This window comes from Phyllostomus hastatus, unplaced genomic scaffold, assembly GCF_019186645.2.
Source record: "Phyllostomus hastatus isolate PE091 unplaced genomic scaffold, TTU_PhHast_1.1 phas_contig_432, whole genome shotgun sequence".
Taxonomy (NCBI): domain Eukaryota; kingdom Metazoa; phylum Chordata; class Mammalia; order Chiroptera; family Phyllostomidae; genus Phyllostomus; species Phyllostomus hastatus.
The window spans coordinates 2,943,008-2,954,075 of record NW_025333880.1 but is presented as its reverse complement, the minus strand read 5'-3'; the positions used below and the strand labels follow the sequence as shown (position 1 = coordinate 2,954,075).

The 11,068-nt window shown below is 37.1% G+C and overlaps 1 protein-coding gene across 6 annotated transcripts in view; it reads left to right on the top strand.

Moving 5' to 3' along the window:
- The first annotated feature begins 518 nt into the window (after nucleotides 1-518).
- The window catches only part of PPP1R12A (protein phosphatase 1 regulatory subunit 12A), a 141,976-nt gene continuing 131,426 nt past the window's right edge, over nucleotides 519-11,068 (top strand). For all 6 annotated transcript variants that reach the window (XM_045844976.1, XM_045844974.1, XM_045844972.1 and 3 more), the window contains exon 1: nucleotides 519-1,005. In XM_045844976.1, the coding sequence (XP_045700932.1) occupies nucleotides 769-1,005 (237 nt within the window). In that variant the 5' untranslated portion in view covers nucleotides 519-768. The remainder of the gene's footprint in view (nucleotides 1,006-11,068) is intronic.

The window sequence follows — 11,068 nt, the reverse complement described above, 5'->3', positions numbered from 1 at the left end:
CACCAGGTGGTCACCTTAGCTGAAATCTGGCTACCACTAAAGGCCTTGGCTATAGCACCCGCCTTTTAAAAGGTTCTTATCAATAGTGACTTGCCCAAGTTCATCCGAGTTCCTTAGAAAGATAAATAATAATCGCTTAATTCACAACCTATTCTCCACTCCATTCGAATAACGCAGCCAATAGGAAAATCCGCCCTGAGCAAACGACTAGGCAGAGCTGCGACAACCTCGGAAGGAGGACTGCCCTGTAGAGCCGCCGTACACCCCGACTATAGGCCTCCGGAACCTCCGGAACCCTCAGCTTGGCAGGACAACCTTCCTTCCCTGTCTCCGCCCTTCCAGGTTGGTCTCGGCCCCCGCAGCCCGGGCGGGCTGGACCACACCCGCTTCCCTCCGGTGGCTAGTCCGCCCCCGCCGCAGTTCGCGGGAGCGTTCTTCCTGGGGCGGGCACGGGTTTAGGGCGCATGCGCACAGCCGAAGGGCGCCTCCCTGCCCGGATCTCGCGAAGTTACGTTAGATTGGCCGCCGGTGACGGGTGGCCGGCCGGGGGCGGGAGGGCTTCTGTGGTAGAAAGGGAGGTCCGCTCGGCCGGGCGCGCCGCCCCAGTGCTCTGTGGGATACTGGAAGTCTCGAGCGTCTCCTCCCGGTTCCCAGCCCTCCTCTGGCCCGCACTCACAGAAGCAGGCACACACCCCCTGCCTCCCCACTCTTCCCTCTCCACCTCCCCCTTCCCCCTCGCGATAAGAGGACCCGGCGGCAGGAGAGGGGATGAAGATGGCGGACGCGAAGCAGAAGCGGAACGAGCAGCTGAAGCGCTGGATCGGCTCCGAGACCGACCTCGAGCCTCCTGTGGTGAAGCGCCAGAAGACCAAGGTGAAGTTCGACGATGGCGCCGTCTTCCTCGCTGCTTGTTCCAGCGGCGATACGGACGAGGTCCTCAAGCTGCTGCATCGCGGCGCCGACATCAATTACGCCAATGTGGACGGACTCACTGCCCTGCACCAGGTCTGTGAGCCCCGCCGGCTGCTCTCTGACCCTACGGGTCTTCTTCGGCTTCCCGCCGAGCCCTCCCCTCCGCTCTGGGCCTCCTGATGCTGGGGGCGGCTTCCCGTTGATGGAGGGAGGGAGGGCGCTGGGTTTGAGGCCCCTTTCAGAGCATTTGGTGGTGGAGCTGGGGACTGGCCGATTTCCGGGGCAGAGGGGGAAAGGGACCTTGGTCGGCTTAGGGCCCCAGGGCCATAAATTGACGTGTGTCTGGGATTTGGAGTCGAGACCAGGGAGATGTAGTGTGGTTGTGCCTGGGCGGTCCCGATGTCAGTGATATACTTGGAGGACGGGAGATGCTTAAAACGACCAACAAGGGACATTAGGGACATTTGGACAGTCAGACGTATTTGGTTTATAAGGGCATTGGATTTGTTGTAGTTTGTAGGACTTGATTACAAATGATGATGATGGTGATAGTAATGAAGAGCCGTAGCCCAGTCCCCTGAACGGACGATTTCCTGTTTTCTCCTTTATTACTCTTGGTCACTGGGGAGGGGGAAACGGGGTGCAATTAACTGATCTGCACCGGCTGAAAGGGAGGGGATGGGGTAAGGAAGCTTTACAAGGGCTTGCCCACCGCTGGGCCCGAACGTATTGAATGAAGAGTTTGCCGCAGAATCAGAGATCCTTGAGCCCCAGGTCCTGGGGTTTATACACCGGGGTTAGAAAGAGAAGGATAAACACCGGGCACTCTTTTCAAAGCCAGTTAGTTACCAGGCTCTGATTTTTCTTTTGGGGGTGGATGAAAAAAAGCTGGTCACAAACTTTTCTCAAAATGGATGCTTTGTGCATGTTAAAGTTTTATAGTAGTCTGATTGGGATCTCTCAATGTTAGCCAAATAAGGAGAAACTATTGGCAATCCAGAGATAATGTTCCTTTGCCTTTAACAGGCCAAAAGCAACACAACCACGTAGAGTTGTACATAAAAAGCAATTTTTAGTGATGGTGAAAGGTGACAAGACAGGCTCTTTCCTTTTTCTTAGTGGGCAACTTGGAATTACTAGAAAACGAATTTACAGCAAAGGTTCCCCGTACATTGAAAAGACTTGTACTATCTCAAAGTCGCCTTAGTTGTATGTAATACTGTAACAAAAACTTGTTTGGGAGGTTAAGGCTTTATATTTCATGCATATTACCTTGCTGCCTTTGTAAAAGAGGTGTGTGGTGGCATTTTTCTGTTTACTTCTTGTTTAATGAATGACGGTCGCCTTAAGTTTTAATTGAATTCTCATCAAATTTGGCTTATGGCCTTTGTTTACAAAGTTGACTGGCTGGACTGAAATGACTGACAAATTGCAGGACAAATCTGGAATTAAGAATGTGGCACCCAGTAAAAATATACCATGGTCTTTAGATTTTTCTCTTTCATTAGTGCTGAGTCTGTAATGTATGTATATGGAGTTTTTTATTTGGCTGAGGTTTGTTTTAAGGCATTGCATACCTCTAAATTCTAAAAACATAGTGTTAAGAGTGAAATAAGTTTGTTATTAAAAATGATAATGTAATTATATAACAGCAATCTTTTTCAAATTAGTATGAAATTGATCCTGAAAGACAGTTATTGTGTGCCTGAGGTCAGGATACAATTGGATGATGGTTCACATCAATATGTTTCATTAAAATTGTCAAATAGAAATGTAAAGTTATTGCTATTGTGGAGAAATCCAATTTGTTGGAGTTAATATCATTGGCTTAGGTAAGCAGAGAAAAAACATGTGTCAGTCTTCTTAAAGGCTTTTTTTTTTAAATAAATTTCCTCTCAATTTGGACATGTTGCAAGAATTACCAGACTTATCAGTGTCTTCCTGAACAACTAAATTCATTGGCTAGTTTGGCATTATATAGATGCAGTCTTTATTGGGTATTTTATTTTAGCTGACAAGTGCTTAAGCGCAGAAGTTTCCAAGTTTATGTGTAATCATTTGCATAACATTTTCTTTGTAATTTATCCACATAATCTTTAAATCAATGAATCCAATGTCTTTAAAATTCAAGCATTGAAATTTTTATGTTTTCTCCGCTCTCATTTCTCCTTTATTAACTCTTGTATTTTTCCCCATTGTGATTATTAGCACAAGTAGCTTGCCTGGGTCAAATTCAGGACAACAGATAGTGAAAGGTGATAAATAAACCTTTTAAAAAAGAATCCCAAGAAAGTGTTAAGCTTTTAAGGAATCTCTTGAATGCTGCTTGTTTTAACTACTTAAATTATAAAACCTAAAGTTGACCCACTGGTTTGTTTTAATAGTCCTTGAATTTTTCTTTATGTAGCCTCTTGAAAAATCATAGAATACTTAAAATGTTTTTTACTAGATTAATTATTGGTTAGTCTTTTGGAATGTTCATTTACTTTTATGGTTCTGATCAAGTGTCCTAAATTTCACGGTCAGGAGAAAAGTGTTAAGGACATCACAACGTACAAATACACTTCTTAATCTAATATTTTACTTCCATTTTTTAATATAAGTGCTTGTGTTTCAAAAGTTTCTTTATTAACTGGTTAAATGTGCCCTCATTAGAAGTTACAAAAGATAATAAATTTCAGCTATTCTTTTTATTTAGAAATATGTCACGCATAAAGAAAAAAAAGCAGTGTTTCTTGTCAAATTTTCTACCTTGGGCAGTAGAATAGCCCCTTCCACTGCTTCTGCGTAGCTAGAAAACCGTATGGAAATTATGAAATAAACGTCTGATTTTCTAGAACTGAGGTGTAAAGATTTTCATTTCTACAGTCATCTCTGATTTTATAACTACCTGGTAGAGTTTTACACTTATGTGATCTTTATTTCGGTTTACTTTTTAAAGATTTTAGGAGAGTAATATTAGAGTTTTCATAAAAATGCTTTATTGTTGATTCTAATACTGGTGGGCATAAAATGCAGGACTGAGATTTCTTCCAATAGTTTTTAGATTAGCCTTTTGTTTTCCACCTTAAAATCTTACCTACTTCCTCTGTGCCAGTGATTTCTAAGTCAATTTTCAGTTCTCACATTTCTGCAGAGCTCCAATCCCTCATTTCCATTTTTCTACTGATGATGAAGTATTGATTTAAAATGAAATATTTGTTATTCAAATATATTATTTTGTATTTAAAAATGTCTTTAAGTTGTAATATAATAGGTCCATCCTCTTTTCTGTAGAATAACAATTACTGTACTATATTTATATTTACCTTAGTCATTTCTTCAAAGGACCTTATTCAAACATGGATTTTCATAATTATAATTCAGTTTACGGTCTACTTTTATCACTTCAACCTGAAATGAAACTTATCTTTCTTCACCAAGGCTTTCTCATTGATTCCTGTTTCTGTTAATGATATCATTAATCTCTAAATCATTTACATTTTAATTGTTTTCTCATCCCCTTGTCTGCATTTATTTCGATTATTCTTCAGACTTACCTTTGCATCAGTTCTTTTCCTTGTCACTCTATCAGCCTAGTTCATACCTTTATTATTTCATCCTTAGAGTATAGTAGTAGCTAATTACTTTCGCCACCTCTTCTCTCCCTGGTCCAATCCAACATTCATATTTCCGGCATTCCTGTTTCTATCTGATCAATCTTTATATTCAGTAATTTCTATTTGAATCTTTTTATTTATTGATTTCAGAATGAGAGAGGAAGGAAGAAAGACACACACACACACACACACACACACACACACACACACACACACACACAAATTTGTTCTACTTATTTATTCATTCATTGGTTGATTCTAGTATGTGCCCTGACTGGGGATCTAAACTGTAACCTTGGCTTGAGTCGGCACTCTAACCAATTGAGCTAGCTACATTCTTAGGGCCCTGATTAATCTTTTTCTTTTTAAGATTTTATTTATTTATTTTTAGAGAAAGGGGAAGGAAGGGAGACAGAAAGGGAGAGAAAGAGAAACATTGATAGGTTGTCTCTCTCATGCCCCCAGTCAGGGACATAGTCTGCAACCCAGACATGTTCCCTAACAAGAATTGAACCAGTGACTTTTTGGTTTGTGGGACAACACTCAACTCTCTGAGCCACACCAGTCAGGATGGCCTTCATTAATCTTTTAACTATACCACCTTGTGTCACTCCTCTCCTCAAATTCAGATTTAAAGTATTTCATTATTTAGCTTATACCTGATACATTTCCATTATGTTGTAACTTTTACTTTTTACTTTTTTATTTCCATGCCTATGGAATGATCATACTTTTTCTGCCAATAGCATGTCCTCCCTCTCCTTCACCAATCAGCATCATCTTCGGTGTTCAACTTCATTTCCAGCCAGAAGGGATCTTTCTTTCTTTTGCATTCGTGTAATACTGTGGCACTGGAGAGACACTCCTCTGGTGTGCTCAGTATACCTTACATTTTGCCTCTGTGTTGCTATTAAATTACTGAATAGTGTTTGTAAGTTTGTCTTTCCTGGATGACTCTAAGGACCCAATCTTCCATATTTTATATTTCCAGAGCTTAATACATAGTAGGTGCTCACTAAAGATTTATTGAATTGTATATTTTGCCTTGTATCATGGATAATAGTTATTTGTATGTTATAAGATAAATCTTTAAAACCTTCACGTTCAGATACTTAGAGAATGGTTCGTACACATAGTGGATGGTTCGTGCACATAGTGGACGAACCATTCAAAATTTTCATTAAAAAATGAAAACTTTGTTGTGGAACTTTTGTTCAGATTTTTTTGTTATCTTGAGATTGAAAAAATCCTTAATATTAACCTTCTTCCTATGAAAAAATCCTTAACCTGTTTAAATCTTGTTTAAATGATAGAAAAATATTCAGTTGAGTCATTTATATGCTGCGTACTTTATAAGGGACTGAACCTAAGTCCTGTAGAGGAATGCAAAATGGAGTTAGAGCCATGTTATATGCAGTTTTAATTTTAAAATTAAAGTTATAATTTTCAGTACAAATGTGCAGATAAGTTTAGTATTAAATCTGTTACCCTTAAAAATACAGATTCTATCAGTTTCTAAGGCAGCCATTTGAAGCGTCTTTCTAAAAATACGTGGTTCCCGTCTTGTCAGTCAAAGGAATACTTTGTGCAGTCTTTTCTTAAGTGCTTCATCTTTTCAGCCAATCCGTTCTCACTGAATTGTAATCTGAAATGTAACTCTCTTTTTAAAAGTATTCTAATAGGGCTACTTAACGTGTTTTCCAGCCAGAAGGAAAAGAGACTAGACACAGCTGATTTTGAGTCTCTGGTTAGGCAATTGTGTAATTGGTATATATGAGACATCTATTTAAAACTGAATCTACAGTTTATAATTGTTTACCCTTTTTTTTGTTTTTTATGGTGAGGGATGTTAATTTAAGATCTTGGAAGAATTTTTTGGATCACTTATAAGTAATGTTAAAATCTGTGATTAAAAGAACAATAAACTGATTTATTGGATCACTTATAAGTAATGTTAAAATCTGTGATTAAAAGAACATTAAACTGAAATGTTCAGTTTATTTTCTCTACATAATTTTCTTGTCAGAAAGCTGTAACACTTAAAGATGATGGCTCTTAAAATTTTTTTGTTGAAATCATCCTAAATCCATTTTTTTAAAAACCCCCACCTAAACAAACAAACAAAACTTATAACCCCATACTGGCCCCTCACTTCCTGCAAATAAATGGACAACCCTAGCCATATATGGGTTGTGCTGGTAGGCATCAGTGCCCACACTGTTGCTGTTATAATGCCGTCTCTGCAGTTGCTGCCTTTGTGCTTCCTGGCAGCACTTTTGTGGTCTGACTTTGAAGTGTCACAACCAAGACCATGTTTCATGTGCTTCAGCTACAGTGTGATTGCAAGCTGTGAGCATTTTCTGGTATAGTCAAGTAGAGGCACTAGATGCAATAGAGAAATTTTTTTCATCATCCATTTGTTAACCATATTTTACAAAATACTGTTCACATAAGAAGAGTACCTATGCTTTAAAATAAAATCTAGTTAGATGATATTTTCTCTTTTATTGATTCTAGGAATAGGGGAAGGGAGAAAGAAAGAGAAACATTGATTGGTTGCCTCCTGCACATACACCCTGACTGGAGACCAAACCCGAAACGCAGGCATGTGTTCTGACCGGGAATTGAACCTGTAGCCTTTTGGTTTACAGGATGTTGCCCAACCAACTGAACCATACCAGCCAGTGCTAATTAGATGATTTTTAATATATAACTATTTAGGAAGGGAATATAAAACATTGTTTTTGCTGCTGCTGTAACATGTTAACTTCTTGACAGTTCCCAAAGTTGCTATTTTTATTGCATCTCTGCCTACAAAAAAATCCATTTTTACCCCACTTTTCTTTTGAAAATTTGTGAGGTTCAATAGTTACGTTGAAAAGATGGAGTATTGGCATTTTCGTACACATCTTTGAAAAGTTGAAGACCTCCAACGGTCATTTTGTGTTTATTCTAACTTGGGGTTAAATACATGCTGGTCATGATTTATCACAGTGTTTTATTGAGGCGTAGAATTGGCTGGTGAACATTTGCTGAGGATTTGTTATATGTGAAACACAATGGTAGGTACATTTGCAACCAGTGTCTCATCTAACTCTCAGAATGTCCCCTTTCTCTTGATGAGAGCTACTAAGATAATAAAGAGCAGAGCTGGATTCTAACTCAAGACTATCTGGTTCCAAAAGCTCAAACTTCACACTATGCTAGATGTCTTCTTTTAAGTCGGAAGAAGAAAGTACATATTCTTAAATCTTCAGACTGTTAAGGTTGATTTTTGGTACTCAGAGGTTTGCCCCATTAGTCAGCAAAATATCAAACAAAACATACACATATATGTAATTTTTTTCTTCATCTACTTTTGTTTTAGCTGGCCAACACTTTTAAGAATTTTCTGTGGTAATTGAAATATAGTAATACTGTATCTAAATTAATCTCAAGACTGACAATATTGTGTTTAGCCATTATATGCAGAATATTGGATCAAGTGCTTTGGGAAGCTTCAAGGGAAGTAACAATACCAAGAAAAACTTGTTTTATTTTTATTTTTTAGGACATAGAGTTTAATCTTTAAATATCTTCATTTTCCTTTGTTGTAATAACAATCTATTACTTTCGGTGTTTTTATACACCATATTTTTAGGACTATAAGATGCACAGGACCATAAGACACACCTAGATTTTAGATGAGGAAAATGGGGGGGAATTTGAAGCAAAAAATGTGGTAGCGTATTTAATAACCTGTGACCCTGGTCCACCGCTGCTGCCCCCACCCCCCATACACAGTGAGCCAGGTAAGCTACATTCAGACTATAAGATGCACTCCCTTTTCGTCCCAAATTGGGGGCAGTGCGTTTTATAGTCCGAAAAATACATATTCACTTATAGTAAATGTTTAGTACACACATTCTTCACTCTTAATGATGAGATAAATTTTAGGTAAATTCATATCACTGGTAGTAAGAGAGAGAAAGAAAAGTAACCTCCAGCGTGTCACTGCCATTTAGCTTAATCTCCTTTAATTTATCTTCTGTGCAGTGATTATTGGTATTTATAATTAGAACTTGAAGCGTTCCATGAAATGCTATTAATAGTTACTTGAATTAACTCCTGAATTAGTCAAACAAATATTTAATATTAATTATGCTTGATTTTAATTGGAGGACTGTTTTAGTAGGAATATCCAAGTTATAAGAATATTCTGTTCCTTTTAAAACATTTTACAAACTTTAGGTGAATTATATTTCAGATTTTTAACTTGGAAAAGGCAGAAGGATTTTTCCTTATATCTAATAAATGAGAGTGCCATTTGAAATTTGATTTGCTTGTTGCCCATCATATCATTGATTCCCAGAATTTTGCCTTACATGGGTCAATAACATGTTTTTAAATTTTTTGATGACTAAAAGAAAAGAGCTTAATTTCCATTTTGCCATGTTTGAGCATTAAAAGCAACCAACCTGCTTACCTTCTATCCTCATTATTTCATAAAGAAAAGAATATTTTAACAACAAGAATAGGATATAAGATATGAGAATGTTCAAATAAAGGATGGTGGGGTACATATAGCAACCTTGATATATTGACAGCAGATGTTTTTGATGCTCTTTTATGCAAGCAGGGAAAATAATTGAGTGAACAGATTTCATAACTTTATTCCCTAAGTCTGTCTTTTAGGTGGGATATGATAGAGTGTAGGTGGTGTGGCAGGGTAGATAATCAGGGTGCAAACATTTGGCCCCTGATCATCCAATAATGAGCAAAAAAGAATTTGCCCGAACAGATTCAGGATATTGGTGAAAGCTTGTTTTAGGAACCACTGAATTCATATTTGCATTTCCATATGCCTTTGCACATTTAATCTTCCTCTGGAATGTACTTCCCAGCTTATTTATATTAGGGCACAGCTCAAAGCACAAAGTGTGGTCTTGCTTGACCACTGGGGCACACATTGATTCTCTAATGTGCTGTATTTAAACCCTAAGTTTAACACTACCTGCTATCATTAGTATATCTTATCTCCTGACAAAATAGTAAATTCCTTCAAGTAAGGGCTTTGATTCATTTTTCTTTAAATTCTTTTGATAACTGCATTTTTTAAAGTAGGTGCACAGTAAATATTTGTTGATTTTAAAAACTGAACACAATGTAGACTAATCTTGTGAAGAGCTGAGTTTATATTGTGTAAAACAAAATGATTGTGTGGATAAATAAAACACAGCTAACAAACATTAAAAATATTTTAATATAAAAGTGTATGCCAATAATTTCCTTTTATAATATTTATAATGCAAAGGAAACCTGTTATTACAGTCAAAATTTGGCAGACTTTAAATTTATTTTTGAAATGGAATATATTCCTGATTACTGATACAAGTAGAATTTTGCTCAATTTGTGTAACATCTTAAAACAAATTTCTTTAAACAAATCATTGGTTGTTTGTTTAGAAAAGGAATCCTTAGAATACTGGCTTTACAAACTAATTCATATGTTCTAAATATTTTCATGACACTTTTTTTTAAATAACATTTTCACTATGGATCCCTGTATGTCAGTATTATCAGACCTTATTAGTATTTGGGCTGTTTATCTTTTCATTGTTAGACTGGCTAACCATAAAAAGACAAATTTGAACTCTGTGTTACTGACCAAAGTGTGCTTGCTTGACTTGAATGTTCTTTCATGGGTGGAGACATTCCACATTGTCATGTGTCATACAGGCATTTCTGAAATGACATTCAGTAGAAACCATGGAAAGAAATGAAGGCATTCCTCAGCTGTCACCTTTTTAGTAATCTATTTAAATGCATTACATGCATTGAGTGAGATATTCTGTAGGGAGAGCTCCACAGAATAAAAAGCAGTACTGTAACTTGATTAGTAACTCATACTTGAGATAAAATTACTATTTTTTTTTGTTCAACATGTTCTTTAACAGAAAAAAATCATAAGATTGTAGAAAGTTGTATCGTTTTCTTGAATACTTGTATAGGGCAAAGGAGAAGTTTTGTGAGATGTGAATTGATACCCTCTTAGAAGTTAACCATGTGGGAAAGTATATTTTCCTGAGTTAACTATTAAAACACACCCTCCAGTTGTTTTTACTTTTTATTAAACATACTAAAGTATATACATTTTATTTGCCTTCAAAATTATTTTAGTTGGTTATAAACTTACTTCAGTAGTTATACTTTTGCTTGGAATATTTCTGGAAGTCTATTTGAGCTTCAGCTTTAGAACATTCTTTTGAATATTTTTAGTGTTGAGGGATTTTTTGTTTGTTTTAAAACTCAGGAGAGTTTTTTAATGTTGAAAATGATAGTCACTTGGAGGATAGACAAGTCTGGTGGATAGGTAGATCATGGTTAATGAATGCTATCAATGATTAGATGATACTTTCTAAAAAGCTTGTTCCTAATTGGAACATGATCGTAAAAAGGCCATTTTGGATTTTAGTTAACTGTTTTTACATTGTTTGGACTTGAGCATTGTTTAGAGTTTGTTTATGATTAACCTAGGGCACGCTTACCTTTTGTTTTTTATATTTTGCATGAAACAG